This window comes from Fukomys damarensis, unplaced genomic scaffold (assembly GCF_012274545.1).
Source record: "Fukomys damarensis isolate Sample0158 unplaced genomic scaffold, DMR_v1.0_HiC HiC_scaffold_21, whole genome shotgun sequence".
NCBI lineage: Eukaryota > Metazoa > Chordata > Mammalia > Rodentia > Bathyergidae > Fukomys > Fukomys damarensis.
Window position 1 is genome coordinate 30,472,851 of NW_022900933.1, and position 17,306 is coordinate 30,490,156.

The following is a 17,306-nucleotide window of genomic DNA, read 5'->3' on the forward strand; positions in this document are numbered from 1 at the left end:
AAAAAAAAAAAAAAAAAAAGGTTAAAAAAAAAAAAAGAGATGGCCTCTTTCCTTGTGGTTCAGCTTTTTATGAAGTGCAAATTTAATGGCCATGTCCATTACTTTACCACTCAGCGCAGGCGTAACAACAGCCCACACTACTTCATCTAAGTTTCTCTGAGATTTTGTGTAAACAACACTGTGAGAAAAAATACAGAGTCTCACGTGCCATTGTGATTTTTACAAAACCAGATCTATACTCCACTTAGGTAATGGATGACCCTAACCACGTTATTTAATTTACTGATGAGATTAACACAAAAATGCTGTTCACCTGGCTTACACACTGGGAGACAGCTGAAACTCCTTCTTTTGTTCACAGCACTGTCCCCATGGCTACCATGGCACTGGTGTGTGGTAGGAACCTAATATTTAAAGGCAGCTGGTGACTGAGTGCACAGCGTCAAGGCCAGATTGCCTGCATTCAAGCTACGGCTCTGCATGATCTTGGACAAATTATTCAGCCCTGTGTGACTCTGCTTCCTTATCTATAAAACAGGGATGCTAAAACAACCTATCAGATGGCTCTCATGAGGATTAAATCAGTTTTCAAAAGTGCCTGTCCCAAGGCAGTATGTTATCATTGGTGGTTAATTACGGACTGACTGATGTACAAGTTCACTTCCTTCCATCTGTACGGTCATGCCTCCGCACTTGTGGCTTCAGACTCATCAAACCTGGGGCCCAGCGCCTTTCGATAAGAAAAATGCTTCAGCACTTGCCTGAAACGTGCACTTGCTAGAACGTGTGAGTCACGCCACAGACAAAAGGTTTCTTCTCTCCACCCCACACGCGGGCCACTCAGTGCCACTCTGGGATGAAACAGGTCCGCGGCAGCTTCGGCTGGAGCTTTCAGACAGTGCAGAAACCCACATACTCGCCCTCACTGCCGTGTACCTTGTACACTGACTGTGCTTCTGTACATCGGTGCTAATCATGGGTCACACAAAGGTTAAGACTGATACCTCTAGGCTCAAAGGGCATATTTAGATTAGCCCAGTAAAACGTAAAAGTTCTAGGGAGCTTTCACAAATTATTTCTAGTTACACTATTTCTTGTGGGAAAAATTCTTGAGGAAGTCATTGGTTTGGGCACTTGTCTTGTGTTCTAGGATGCATGAACGAGTGCTGAGAAATCACTAGTGAGTTTCCACTGGTGTAAAAAGACATGTGGTTGTCTGAAAAACTCTGCTTTCACATGTGGAGAGCTAAGTGCAGCCTGCAGGGGAGCAGTATTTTATATGATTAAAAAAATTTTTTTTATTCTATTGTTTTTTTGAGACAAGGTCTTACTCTGTAATTCGAGTTGGCCTTGAATTCACTAGGTAGCCCAGGCTACTCCCAGTGATCCTCCTGCCTCAGCCTCCCAAGTGCTGGGATTGCATGTGTGAGCCACCATGCCTGGCAGAGAACAGTATTTAAGATTTGTTTTACTATCTTCCCAGGTGTGAAAAGTTATGAACTGAAAACACACTTAACAGAGTTGTCCATGAACCACACTGGCCCAAGTTTGTATGTGTCGCCTTGAGAGTTTTCAAAAATTACTTTCTTGTGTTTTGTGGTACCATCTTTTGGGCCTTAAGTGTGCTATTGAACTGAGGACTTCCTAGAGCACAAGAATAGGGATGAGTACGTATTCTACTTAAGTAGGAAAAAATAAAAATTCAAATTAATTAAAAAATCTACTGGGGAGTTGCATAATCAGTTTGCTCAGGACAAGAAACTTAAATCCTTGGCAGCCATGGTAAGGCTTGCTGAATCCGAATACTGACACGTTAGTAACACTGACGTTCTCTAACCCCACCAGAAGTGTCACACCTCTGATGTAAAGGTGAAAACACACAACTGCCAGTTCCCACTCTGATATTTTACCTAAAAATGAACTTCAATGGCAGAAACAAAGTCTGAGGGCCTGATCAAAGCCCTGGCTTGACAGATTGTTTCGCTGCTTGTAGGAGAGACGTTTATTCCAAACATCACCAGGCACCTACTTCTACCTTTTCAGGTTGATAAAGAAAATTACTAAGTAAAATATATTCTTTAAGGGAAATGTCTGCAGAGCTGCATTTCAGAAGAAGGGAGGCCAGGGCTACTATACCAAGTACTGCACAATACAAAGTGAATCTACCAGAATTCACAACTACTGTTCCACAGAAAAATGTGTATCTTTCAACTTTATTTTAGGAAAAACTTAGTGTGTAGAGACAATATACAATCAGCTAATCTTAACTTTTCATTCTTTTATCTTGATATTTAATAAGGGCTACAAAAATAGTTTTTCCAACAGAAAATGGCAGTTTAGAAGAAATAAGAACAACAAAAAGACAAGACACATAGAAATGGCAGATATAAATTCCACCATATCCTTAATTATACTAAATGTGAATGGACCAAACACTGAGACAGAGCAGAAATCGGAAGAGATAAAAAGGAAGCCTCTACTATATGCCATCTATAAGAACAGAAATAATATTTAAAGCACTAATGGATGAACACTTTCTAGAAATGATACACTTTTTAGACCCATCCACAGCCAGGTGAATCCACTCTTAGATGTGTCACTGTTAAAATGTAAAACACCAGCACCAGTGGCAATTCAAAGCAGTCAGAGAGAAGAACAGGCAACATCAAAGTGAACTACCACTAAACAACAGGTGGCTTCTCAACAATTGCAAAAGGAACAAGATCACCAGGGCTCTGAGAGCACGTCTGAGCTTATGAAGTTTGAAAATTCTTTGCGAGTAAAGCCTAATACATATTTAGACATGGACTGAGAAAGCTTGCCAGCCAGCAAGAGCTCACAAAGGTTTCTAGGGCAAGCCCTCAACAACAACCACCAAAACATTTTTTTCAATTGTAAAGGAAAATATGTACTAAAAACATAATCAATCTAAAAAATGTAGGAAAGGACAGGGTAAGATATGATATGAAAACGCAGGTCAAACAGAAAGCACAAATGAAATGGTAGATCTCATATAATATAAAAAGTTCAGTATTTACAATAAATAGAAATGAACTAAATGTTTCAGATAAGACTAAATGTTTCGAGTTTTAAAAAACTGACTATAAAGCTGGGCATAGTGGTGAGTACCTGTAATCCTAGTACTCGGAAGTTGAGGCAGAAGGATCCAAGCTTGAGCCAAGCAGGACAACTTACTGACTTAGGCAGACCTCCATCTCCCTGATAAAAAGGGCTGGAGGTACAGCTCAGTGCAAAGGCCCTGCGTTCAATTCCAAGTAGCAAAATTAAAAAAAAAATTGTCACATAAAATGAGCACAAGAATACATACAAAACATAAAATAATCAAAAAGAATAGAAAAATATTTTAAGTATATAAATATGCAAGCGTATGAGTGTGTATACATCTATGCACACACATTCACATCCACATAAACAGGTTCCCTCACATGAATGTGTGCTACCACACTAAATAAACTCTGAGCCTCTTTAGCAAACGGTATCAAGATCCATACACAGAAGACTAAAACTAGATCCCATGTCTCATTCGGTACTAAAACCTGTTCAAAATGATTCACCTAGGTATATGACCTGAAATTTAGAAACTCCTAGAAGAAAATATAAGGGAAACATGTGAAAACATAGGCAAAGTAAAGACTTCCTAAATAGGACTTCAATAACATGGAGAATAACAGCTTGAATCAATAAACGTATGACACTGAATTCTAGTTTCTGTACAGCAAAACAACAGAGCCAAGAGACAGCTTACAGAATGGGAGAACATCTTTGGAAGTTATTTTTCTGACACAGGATTAATAACTAGACTATATAAAAATGTCAGGGATGTAACTCAGCAGCACAGCACCTGCCTGGGAAGCACAGGGCCCTGAGTTGGTGTTCCGGTACCAAAAAAAAATCTTAAGAAAACAAAAAGCCTGATCAATGAACAGACAATCATCAAAAGAAGTACTAATGGTCAAAGAGTATATGGTGAAAAATGTTCAATATCTTTAACTATTAGAGAAATGTAAATCAAAACTACATTGAGATACAATCTCAACCAAGCTATCACCAATAACAAAACATAATAAATGCTGGCAAAGATGCAGGGAAAAAGGAACACTTCTACACTGCTGACAGGAATGTAAATTAGTACAGCCATCATGAAAATCAATTGGAGGTGCCTCAAAAAGCTAAAAATAGGGCGGGGGATTTTACTCAGTAGTTCCACAGCCGGCCTCACAAGAGCAAGGACCTGAGTTCGATCATCAGTACAAAAAAAAGCTAAAAATAGAACTACCATATGGCCCAGCTGTACCATCCTGGGTACAGGAAGTAAAGTCAGCATACTATAGGGATACCCACATACCCATCTTTGCTGTGGCATAATTATAATAGCTAAGATATGGAAACACATTTCAATGAAGGAAATGTGGTATATACACATAATGCAATATTATTTCACCATTAAAAAAAAGAACAAAATTATGTCATTTGCAGGAAAATAGATGGAACTGGAGATCGCCATGTTAAGCAAAATAAGCTAGACTCAGAAAGATAAGTTCACATTTTCCTTAATATATGGAATTTAAAAAACCAATAAAAATACCATGAAAGTATAAGAGAGACTACAATTAGATAAGGAATGAGGGGGAGGTACACAGGAGGGTAGTAGGAGAGATGGATATATGATAAAATGTTACAGGCATTATGAAAATAACACGCTGAAACCCAGCGTTTTATGAAATAGGAACTATTAAAAATATTTTAAAAGAACTACAGACAAAAAGTGTACAAATATACAAACAAAAAGTGAATATACTTCCTCACTAATAAATTTTAGTTTTCCTAATTACTTAAGAAGCAAATTTCAAATATTTTAAATTGAAAGATTAGAGAAGAGGAAACTGCATTTTAATTATTTCAGATAAAATTTATTATCTATGTAGAAATTCCAAACTAACTGATATATAAATTATTTGAATTAAGAATTTAGCTGAGTCAAGAAGAATGTACAAAAAGCAGCCACCATTCTATATACTAGCAACAAGTAGGTAGTAAACTGGATCATAAACATTTTGCATATGTAAACTATATACAAAAGATGAAATTTTTCTCATGTAATGAGGAATAAATCTAGTAAGATATGGGTAAAATTCATTTTATTTGATTATTATTATTTTGTAATGCTGGGAATCAAATCCAGGGTCTTACAGACAAGTGTTCTATCACTAAGCTACGTCCCACCAACTCCAATTATGGGCAAATCTTTATGAAGAAAATTATAAAATTTCATAAAAATATTTCGTAAAACCTAAACAGAGAAGGATAATGGTCAGAAATTAGAAAATCTGCTGTCACAAATTTATAAGTCTCCCAAACTGAGTTATTACATTAAGTATAATTCCAATCATCAAAATCTCAAGAGATGTTTCTGTGGAACCTGACAAGCTAATTTGACAATGTGTGTGAAAGGCCTAGGCACGGCCTGAACTCTGGGAAGCACAAGGCTCTGGGTGATATAGCTCACGTATAACAAAGCTGTAAGGGTGGCCAAAGTGGCAGACACACAGAGCTGGGCCAGCTGACCAGTGGGACAAAAGAGGAAGCTTGGGAACAAGTTAGAACCTCAAACGGACACGTGATTTATGACAAAGTGGTGTTGTGGAACAACAGGGAAGAGAATCTTTTCAACATGCCTTGTTGGGATAATTAGATATCCATACAGGAAAAGTTACACTGGGTTCCTCACAGCACACACTCATGAAACGATCAACCCTAGATGGATTCCTAGATTTTGGTGTGAAAGATAACCCTAGACAGCTTTTAGAAGGTAACTTAGGAGATTATCTTCAGATCTTGGAGGAGGGAAATGTTTCTTGAACTAGACACTGAAAGTACTGCCCATCAAGGAAATGAGTAGTAAATTCATCTACTTTAAAATTTAAAAATTCTACTCTTCAAAAGACATAGGCAAGAGAAGGCAAAGACAGACCACAGCTTGGGAGATTTCTGCAACAGACAGAGCCACTATAAAACATAAAGGAATCCTACAAATTAGTAAGAAAAGATGACTCAATTAGAAAAAAAGATTTCTACATATGCTCCACAAAAGAGAAAAGTGAAATGAGCAATAAACAAAATGAAAATATGGGCAAACCCATAGTAAGGAGGAACATGCAACTTAACTCATGCTGTGACATCAGCTGCCATGTTAGCAAACGTAAGAAGTCTGTCCATGCAGCGTTCATGTGTGGAGCTGCAGGGCCTCGGCACTGCTGGTGAGAGTACAACCTGGGACAAGCACTTCAGAAAACAGCTTGTAATTATTTGGTAAAGCTGAGGATAAACACATCCTATGACCTAACAGTTTCACTCCTAAGTATACACTTAGAGAAACCTATAGAAAAATATTTAATGGCAGCAGTGTTCATAATAGCAACAAACTGAAAAAAAATCCACATAGCTTTCTAATGGGCTGGATAAATGAATCTTAGTTTATTTATATCATATAATACTATTCCTCAGTGTAAATGAATGAATTATGCTGTATGCAAAAGGATGAACCTCAGGAACATAATTTTAAGCGATGAAAGCAGGTAGTACAGTATAAGGCTATATTTAGTATGATTCAATTTTCTAAAAATTTTAAAATATGCAAAACTAAAAATGTGTATTATTTAAGAGTACTAACATACATGCTTTGGGGTGTTGGTGTGTGACTCAGAGGTAGAGCACAGCAGCAAGGCTGGTGTGACTCAGAAGCATGAGCCTGAGCTCAACAGCCAGCACCACAAAAATATAGGAATCTAAAACCCATGGCCCAGGGACTTAGCTCAGTGGTTCCGCTACCTGCCTCACAAGCTCAAGGACTCGAGTTCAATCCCTGGTACCAAGAATAAACAAACAAACAAACAAAAGACCCCCACATACATGGTATGGAAACATAAGAGTGATCAACATAGAATAAAGGACAGTGATTAACCTGGCAGGTGAAAGTCGAGAGGACTGGATAGGGAGAAAATTCATAGGCAATATTACACAAGGAATTCATAGACCCAGGAAATACATTTGTATGTCCATGTGTTTGCAGTGTAAATAAATACAGTGGTACAATGGTTCACAGACTTAGTTTGCTCTATGATTTTGGAAAAGATGGCTGTTTGTGTTTGTGTGGAAAAGATGGCCATGGTTGTGTTGTCGCCGATGCAGAATTTTGCCAAATGCTTCTGTATGCATACCAAATTGTTTGCACAAAAGCATTTATGAACTGAGGTACCAATGTGTGCACAGGCAATTCATAGGCGGTGTTAATGTTCTTTTTCTTAAGCTAAGAAATGGGTAAACATGTGTTTGGTATTTTAATAAATATTATCTTGCTTCTATTCAATATTTAGTAAAAATATTAAAGGATTCTAAAATACCATATTTGAAAACACTGTAGTAATAATAGTGAGAATAATAATATGAATTTCTATCAATGATTGAGGGATTATCATGTACAAATGACTTAAATATACTGTTAAATAAAATTTTAAAAATATTTTAATATGTATTTCTTTCTTTTTTTTTTTTTTTTTTTTTTTTTTGGTACCAGGGATTGAACTCGGGACCTTGTGCTTGTGAGGCAGGCAGCAGAACCACCGAGCTAAATCCCTGGCCCAGTTAAATAAATTTTTATAACAGTCCTCTGAGATGGGTACTTTATTATCTACATTTTGCAAATTAGGAAATGAGAGAGAGATTAGGTGACTTAGTCAAAAGCAAAGCATGTGTGGTCCTAAACCAGGTTTGTCTAACTCATAAGACCAAGCTCTAAACTATTACAAGATCCTTCCATGTTCCCCTCTTTCTCTGCAGAACTAACCTTGCAACAACTAGAAAAATGGCTGTTTCCCCAGAGTAGTGAGCTTAGTTGTAGATTCCTTTAAAAAGATTCCTGGTTCTCACAATTCCAAGAGTTAGGAAGTTCTTCCCAACTGCTAAATCTATTGTTTCATCTCAGTTCTGGTTGCAGTGACCAAGTTCTGGTGGGTCACTGAATAAGACAGTGCCTCTCTTAGCTTAGAGCTTTTTCATCTCTAAGTACTTAAATACCAACTTTTCATTTCATGGTGACATGGTGTATTAGGCAGCTTTCATGACTGTAACAAAATAGCTGATGCAATTAACCCATAAAGAGAAAAGGCTAATTCTGGCCCATGGTTCTAGAGGTTCTAGCCCAAGATCGAGTGGTCCCATTGCTTTGGGCCTCCGAAAAGGGCAGCTCACCATAGTATGTGCTCATTGTGGAGCAAACTGTTCACCTCATAAACTAGGAAGAAAAAAGGCAGGAGTACAAGCTGGGGTCCCACAGTACACTTTGGGAGCATGCCTCAAATGACATAAAGATCTGCCACCAAGCCACAGTGCCTCCAAACAGCACCACCCTCAGAACAAGACCCTTACCACTTGGGCCTTCGGGTGAAAGTCATCAAAACCAGAACAGGTATTGTATGATCTGGATATGGTTTGAGTTTCTCCCTTAAAGGCTCGTGTGTTGGAAACATGGTACTCTGGATTGTGACGCTGGAAAGCAACAGAAGCTTTAAAAGGTGAGGCCTATACAAGGTCACTGGGTCACTTGGAGAGTTGCCCATGGAAGTAATCAATTTGATTTTGGAGACCCAAGAGTAACTGACTCTTGCGAGTGAGTTGTTATGAAGGAACAAAGCTGGCCCCTCGTGGCACCCTGGCTTGCTGTCTCACCATGTGACCTCGCCTTATCCCATGTGCTCCCACCAGATGTCATCTGCCATGGAGAGACATAGTAGGCATGGGGGCCCTCATCAGAGCTGTGTAGAAGCTGGTGCCATGCTTGAACTTCCTGATGATGTAAGCTAAATAAATCTCTTTTCTGTACAAATGCTGACCTAGTCTCAGATGCTTTGATATTGCAAGAGGAAACAGACAAATGCAGATGGGTAGTAAATGGAAAGATCAGTTGCTCCTGTGAGGACGTTCAGCTGTTCTACCTGACAACTGTTCAGCAGGTGGACAGGAATGACACAACTGGGAAGGGGTTTCCCTCCTTGTAACAAGTCCTGATGAAACAAACATCAGCTGTATCCACTGTGTGGTGGGTGCGGCTGGTGAACACCAGAAACCCGAAGCACTCAGGGAGTCTGTGGTTCTTCTGGGGACAAGCTTGTCACAGATAAAACTGCACAGTGTTTGGGACAAGTGCCCACTCAATCTTGCTTAGGTTGGTGTTGAAATGTTTTATCTAGATTTGGAGGAGGCCAGGGGATGCATGGACTACATGTGGCCTCAACTTTTAAGAAGTATTCCTGGGAAGAAGTTTCCCATCACAAAGGAAGAAATACAAATATTTTAAAAGCAAACAAGTCATCGGCTGCTCTCAGACCTGCTGCCATATGCTTTGCTTTATCCAGCTTACGGCTTAACATTAAAATAACAGGCTTGCATTCCTCAAATATCTCCACTGCTGTTCCTTGTTTCTACTACTTGAAAAGGCTGTCAGCTGTTGTCACTTGGAGGCATTACCATATTAGCCACCACTGTTTACTGCTTACTGTGTGGCACGGCTATTCATATACTAAGCCTCCTTTTGGATGGCATCGTTGGCTGTGGAAGCAGGAACAATGCTGGATCTAACCTCTAACAGACAGAGGTGTGCATGTTGGTGCATCCATGCATGAGTGTGTTGGCCTGAGAAGCAGGGGATGGCACTCTATAAGAAAGAAACTGAGTTCAGTTGTATCAGGCTGTACTATATCATGATGGGTAAGTGACTGAGTATTTTTTACACTATTTTAATTATTGTAAGGTTCCCCAGGCTAAACATCTTGGGATGAAATCCATAAATATATCAGTGTGCTAACGAGCAAGTTTGAAATGTGTAAGAAGTAAAACACTGCAGCCCAGTTCTCTAATTCACTCTGCATAAACAGCTGAATTTACAAAAGGAATCTGTAGTCAGAGGTTTTCTGGATTATAACAAGAATTCTCTCCATGGGGAGAAAAGCAGTGCCCTTTTCACTTGAAGACAAAGAAATGTTTGTAATGGAAATGTGTGAACCAATTTTCCAAGGATAGTTGCTGAAAGGCACTGATTAAAAACACAGGGAGGTGATGAGCCAGAGAAATGAAGCCAAAGCTGACCCACTTAAAACTTTGCCACTGCACTGACTTCTGAAAGTGAAGAAAGCCCACTAAGACTATCTTCTACATTCCTTTCCCACCCTTCATTACTAGCTATGCAACCATGTAGACAATTAGAACCTTCCAGCCTGCAGGAGTGTTTACTATTTCTGGGCACTGTGTACTGGTTACTAAGGTATCCACCAGTGAGATAAAATGGTAACCCAGTAGCCCAAAAGACAATGCTCTTCTCCACAAAGCCTCACCATGAGGCTTTTGGTGGATTCCAAATTCACGGGTTTTATCAAAAGGTGACTCAGAAGAAAGATGTGACAATAATTACACAATTTAAGCATATGACAGTTTATAATGATAATTCTTAGGTTCTGTATAAATATTGATTAACTTATTTAAGGAATTCCATTTCGTGGAGAATAAAATGGAAACTTGAAGAGGGAAGGTATGTTGATCAAAGGTGCCTAAAATAGAATAATCACCCAGAGCTTAATGGAAGTCCTTGGTAACAGAACAAACAAGTTGTCAGCAATGCCACCCATATTCACTGGAGTTTAACCGAAATTTTGCCATATCTAAGTAAAGTGGTGCCTCAGTTCATGAACCTTAATTTGTTCCACAATTTTGGAAATGTTGGCCGTATTTGTTTTGTGTTTGTGAGGGAAAGATGGCCACAGTCGTGTTTGTCACTCCATGTAGAGTTTGCAAACAAAAACAAAATTTTGCCAGACTCTTTTGTGGGCAAACCAAATTGTTTGCCCACAAAAGCATTCATGAACTAAGGTACCACTGTATTTTAAGTATCAGTATTAATATTTTTCTTTCCCTTGATTTGTCTTTCCCTGAGCAGTAATTTTCAAGAACTCACACTTTGTTATACGTTATGTTTTTCTAATATGTATTTTTAAATGTATAACCATTAAAATGTTTACCTATACCCAGGTAAAATCACACTGATGCAGTTAGGACATAAGCCAGAGGCCAACATAGGAATGGGGAACAGGTAGAATCCTGGGTCCTTACCTGTTACTCATTAAAAGATTCATGGGCCATGGATTTAGCTCAGTGGTTCTGCCTCCTGCCTCACAAGCACAAGGACCCAAGTTTGTTCCCCAGTACCAAAAAAAGAAAGAAAAATTGTGTCTTCTGGGACAGTCAGGGACTTACAGGACATTTCTACTATGAACATGAATCTACAGATGCCCAATATGTAACCAAAAGAAGAGCAAAGCTTGACTTTTTTTGGCGGGTACCAGGAATTGAACTTGGACCCTTGCGCTTGCAAGGAAGGTGGCAGAACCACTGAGCTAAATCCCCGGCTCTTGACTTTCATTTTGAATTCTTTTTACTGTAAATCTTCGGTCAAATCTCATCTCAGTTCCACAAGGAATATGTTGATAATTTAGGGAGTGTCTGTCCAGGAGCTGACTGGAAAGAGCTGATTAGTCCTGAATTCACATGATCTTAGCCTCTCCAAGAGTGAGACAACAAGATAAGAGGTTTACAGGGACAATCCTATATCCTTGGGGTGCACATCGGGAAAGAAGGGACCAAGTTGTTTATCTGAACATGGATGCCTTAACATTCTGTTAGGATGACATAGTGAGCAAAGTTTGTTTTTAAGTATCACAAGAAAACAAGAGTGAAGGACAGCTTATATTATTTACCCCCAGGATTCCATGAAGGACTTACATTAGACAAAAGGAAGGAAAATTACATTTAGTGACTTCTGAGTAGGGAGAAACAAAAGCCTGGGATCACTTACATAAAGTTTTCTGGATATTCGCTCAGGGCCATATCAATGATGTTGAGAGCGTCGTGGTAGTGCTTTTGTGCAGACAGTAAGAGGGCAAGGAGGTGCAGGGAATGGGCATCGTCACCTTGAAGCTGAAGAGCTTGGCGGACATAGCCTAGGGCCTCTGGTATCTGGTTTAAAACAAAACCAAAAAGAATATTTAAGCATGTACAGACACACACATCATCACCATCATCATCACTGCAGTATCTGGTTCTCTGTGACTATCAAGGGCTGTTTTACATTGCGCCACATTCATATTTTAAGCCAAGTTTTCATGGTAGCCCCAGGGTATTAACTGCAAACATGAAAACAGATGCCCTCTTCGTGTGATTGTTGGGGCAGATGAAGGATACAAGGGGTCTTGTTCCTCCACATAACAGCCAATATTAGATCATTTATTTCTCCCTAAAAAAACATTTGCTCATTTTTTACCCACAAAATTGATCTACCTATGATTATGTTCAAGATGATTTTACTGTAAATGGAGACACATACAAATTGCCAGGGGTTTTTAGTGGAATTAAATTGCCTTAGCTGAACTTTTCTCATTTTTTAAAGTATTACTGAAATTAAAGTACTGAATAAGTCATAAAACCTTTAGCAGAGCTTCCCAAGTGATTAGATGCCTGTATCTCCACTGAACATCAAGAGAATATGCAAACAAACAAACAGACAAAACCCACACCTTTCCAAACTGCAGGTTAAAAAAACTGGGTACAAGAAAACAAATCACAAGGCCACATACAAAGCAGATGTAGCCAAATTCAAGCAGGACCAGACACAACCTAAACCTTTAAGTGCAACAGCTGCCAAGGCATTCTTCAAAACAACCCAAGCACAGGGTAGGTAAAATGCACGCATGTGAGCAGCTGAACACCCTCGATTCTGTGCAGGTTTAACGATAACAAGGGGGAATACAAGCCTGAAGCTAGATGTCAAACAGAATGGGACAGAAGCATTCTTACGAAGTTGCCCCAGGGACTCCTTGCTGTGTGGCTTCTACCTCCAGTCCCAAAGGGCCGTCTTCTCAGCTCTTCCCAAACCCCATCACTTTAGCCTTTAGTAGAAAGCTGTTTGTTTTCCTCCCCAAGCTTCATGAATTTAGGTTATAAAAGCTGGCTATGGAGGCTTTTTTCTTTGGAACCAGAGAATCAAGTCTGTCCCCTCTGGAAGGGAGATCAGCTGGGCCCATCCTTCATTTACAGGGAGGAAGCTGGAGTCCAGACAGGGGAAGTGACTGGAGCAGGTCACCTGACTACTTAGTGACTAGCTACAAGCCTGCATCTGCATCTACAAGTTCCATCTACTTATCTACTCCCCGGGTGACAGCCTGCTGTGTGAATATTGAGGGTCAAAGGCGGGCTGTGCTATGGTACTGACTTGCAGGGATGACTGGAACAATCAGGGACAAGCTGATACAGGTTCAAAATGATATTAGGGAATGGTTGATTTGAGGGGATGCAATTTGGCTCCTTCATTCAGTGAGTTAATGGTTGCCGAATGCATGTCAGACAGTATGCCAAATACCAGGGTAAAGAAATGGTGTTGACAGATGTGAGTTCCTGTCCTCCAACATAAGACCAGTACTGAGCAAGAGGAAGAATGCAGGCTGTGGAGGAAGCAGGGTCTGAAGAGGAGGCCAATGAAACTTCTGGTGAGGGAGAGACCAGATGGCCAGTTCTTGGTGCACATCTGTCTGCAGCAACAGTTCCTGATCAGCCCAACTATGAGCCACACTGTGCTAGGGGTGGGCTGGGTACAGGGACGGTATCTTGGTCTCCTCAGTCCCCAGGTTGCCAATGAGAGCCACTTCTCAGCACCGTGCTCAGGCACCTGGGAAGTCAGATGCATGCCTCGGCCTGAGCATGCCATGGGAATGGCATGTCTGGGGAGCTGACCTTTGGTTCACCCTCCCAGTCAGCACTCAGGAATGTGCAGGGGTCACATCAGAGTATGACACCTGGTGGGCAGGCAGGCCTGTGGCTGGAGTCTCTAGAACAGCTGGGAGGGGACAGACGGGTATGAGAATGTCAGTGGCAGTTTAGGCTGCCTTTGGGAAGATGAAGGCCAGCAAAGTTTGGTGGGTCTCCTACCACAAATAGCCACTGTATGCAATTGTTTCTAGCCTCCACACATTTTAAAGGACTTGGTATCTTCGGTTTATTCCTGTCAATAATGTGTCCTTAAAACAATAAGGACCCAGGCATTGACTGAATTCCTACCATGCAGCTCAGCTCAGGCTCTGTGACCCTATTTCTCTTAGAAAGGGACAAAAGCTCTTTGATGACTCTTGGGATCAGGATATACACCATATATTGCACCCCATGCTGCCTGTGACTCCAGATCAGACCCTGTAGGTGTAATCTCCAAAAGCAGAGACTAGAACTCCTGTGTCTTCATGGCTGATACTCAAACAGACCAAAAACCCAGGAGGAGTTTCCCTTCCTGAAGAACAATTTTCTCTGGGAGGAGTCTGTCCACGTCAGCCTCAGGTGAACAAAGGAAAGACATCTACTGCCTCAAAATGTAGAGCTGAAGGAACTGTATCAAGATGGAGTATACACCAAGTTCAGGGAACATCAGGGAGACTGACCTGTCTGGAGATTGCAAACTGCAGAGCCAGGTAGAAAGCTGCTTGGTGATCTGTAGGTGACAGGCTGTGGGCCCTGGAAAAACATTCATGACCATTAGTACCTGGGAGAGAACACTTTGACTTCCCTTACCAAACAAGTCTGCTTCATATCTGTATTTTTCTGCCAAGGCCAATATTTAGTTTAACTATGTAATGGTTTAGTAATGTAATGTAATGATTCTTGTCCACTCATCAATGTGAAGCATTTTTCTTCTGACCTCTGTATGTAGGGATAACACAGGAGCATTAAAAATGTCCAGTATTTAAAATGGCAGCCCAGGTCTTGCAGAGGTGCCTATATGTAAAGAATCCACAAGCCCTGAGTCTGACCTCCCCTGCAGATGCTTCATTTAGCAGTAGGAGAAGCCCACATGTTGCCATGGTCACAGTAGGGCCACGCATGCACTGGGCAAGGTGATGGTTGCTTTGGTTACGTTTGGCTTGGTCTTGATGCTACTTCATCCAAATTTCTGGATTTCACAGAAATCTTATGAAAATCAAAGACCCAGCTTTGCTTATAAAATGAGGTTTTAGTTTTTCATGAACCCAAGGGGAAAAGGAAAGACACTTATTTGGTCTTTTAAAGGCTTTACTAAATTCCATGCAATTTACTAATTGTATCCATATGCATACAATTGCACTGGGTAAGATTATGTGGTAGGACATTGAGCTCCATCTGCTTAGCTGCCTGTGACATGGGACATGAAGAGGTTGCACTGGCCACCTAACTGAAAATATGATCTTTTTTGCTTTTATGTGGAAGTCAACCATATTTCACCAAGAGCAACTCAAAATGTGACTGCGTATTTCTCAGTCTGGTGGGAAAAGAAAAACAAACTTTTACGTTCTTTAAAAGGGACATGGAGTAGACTAATTACAAATGGTGGACTGAATAGTAAACAAACCGTCACACTGTTCTATCAACATTTTATGATTGAAGGAGGATCGTCTACCAGCAGAAAGCAAATGCAAGAGAAAATAGAAAACCAGATCACTATGGATTCATCCAAAGCAAATGTGCCATGGCTGGCTTTTTAGAGAAATAAGGCCTTTTAATTAACTCTGTGTCTGCCACAGGGACAGGAGCAAAAAAAGCCTCCTAGGTATTGTTCTCTCAGAAAATGTGCGGAGGCCACTAATTTGGTACACAGTTGGGCAAATGTGGTAGAGCACACACAGGCCTAAGGTGTTCCTTCAGTAATCTCAGGAACAAGGCAAATTCCTTTGTACATTTTTCAGCACAGTTTAACAGGCAGAGGCTGAGAACCTTTCTTGTCACCTTTACAATGTCTTGTTCCTACCAAGCCACTCCACACACTCCAGCTTTTATTATTTTAGAAGTATTGGCTTTCCATGTTTTCATACATGGAAGATTTTTTTTTCCCCCTTTTAGTTTGTTTATTTTGTTTTTTTGGTACTGGCGATCCAATTTCAGTCCTTGCACTTGCAAGGCAGGCAGTGGTACCATGAACTGAAAAACAGTTCATGTTTTTCACAAATGAAGCTAAATTGTGGTGGCCTCTATACCACAATTTAACAGGTGGTCTGGGGAATTCAGAGTGTCGATAATGGTAGCTCTGGCCAAAGCAACAGCCCCTCACTGCACCCCAGCAAACAACTCTGAGCTGTTAGCTCACCGGAGAAACACTCCTGTGCCAACAATCCTGGCATTTCTGGGGTGCAGTAAAACAACACTTGAAGAATTCCAACTTGGCTAATAACAAAAACCCAACTGTCAAATTTCTTAACAGGCACAACTTAATCACACATGTTTTAAATACCTTCTTTCGAATATTTGGCTAAGGAATTAAACTGACTACATTAGCCTATGAAAGCAAAAGGGCAATAAGGAGAATGCCAAGCAAAACATGAAAAATTACATGATGTTGATCTCCTATAGACTAAAGCCCTTGCTTCCACAGTGGAACAAGTTCAGTGGCTAAGCTTCCTGGAGCAGGCCTTTTGGTGTGCTCTCTGGTAACCTGCTGGACAGAAATCATCAGGCAATGCAGGTGAAAGCCTGCTGAATCTAGAGCAGTCCACAAGTTCCATTTTCCACACAGGGAGCACCTAGCCAGGTTGCTAAGAGAAACTCAGAGACCTAAAAATGTCACTACAGGGACATTCATTAAGTGCTGTCATTGTCAAAGCATCTCCACATTCATTAATTCAATTTATCTTCCATGACAAAGAGGCCACCCATCCACCCACCTATCTATTTACATCATACAGTGACTACTATGATGCCAGGCCCTATGCCAGCCTGTAGGGAGCCTGATAAAAATGCCTTTCCTCAAGGACCCCTCCTACCATATCCACTTAGAGGGGGATCCAAAATGATCATCATAGTTCAGTGGGGGCAGCGCCCAGAGACAGGCACACTGGGTTGCTGTTGGAGAGCTCTGGCCTCCCAGACCTCCAGGGCAGATCCTACTGTGCCATGAGTTCCACCCTAGTGTTTTCCTAGATTCCAGCTTCAACATCCTCTAGTGCTGGACCACCAATACAAAGAAGGTTTGGCACATACTTTGTAAAGATAATAATTACAATTCATGAAGTATCTACAATAAGCTTTTGCCCAAGAACACCCAGCAAAAAAGATAGAAGCCGACGTGGGATGGAGGATGCATGGCTTCCAGGTCTGGTCTTTATATAAACTCCCTGCTTGCTGCCTTATCTAGCCAATTCTTCAGTCTTTTTTTTTTTTTTTTTTTTTTTTTT

The 17,306-nt window shown here is 40.5% G+C and overlaps 1 protein-coding gene across 3 annotated transcripts in view; it reads right to left on the reverse strand.

Moving 5' to 3' along the window:
* Ttc7b (tetratricopeptide repeat domain 7B) overlaps nt 1-17,306 on the reverse strand; it is a 209,242-nt gene that overhangs the window by 72,894 nt on the left and 119,042 nt on the right. For all 3 annotated transcript variants that reach the window (XM_010616298.3, XM_010616297.3, XM_010616299.3), the window contains exons 13-14: nt 14,547-14,619; nt 11,921-12,081 (exon numbers count right to left, since the gene is read on the reverse strand). In XM_010616298.3, coding sequence (XP_010614600.1) covers nt 11,921-12,081; nt 14,547-14,619 — 234 coding nt within the window. The remainder of the gene's footprint in view (nt 1-11,920; nt 12,082-14,546; nt 14,620-17,306) is intronic.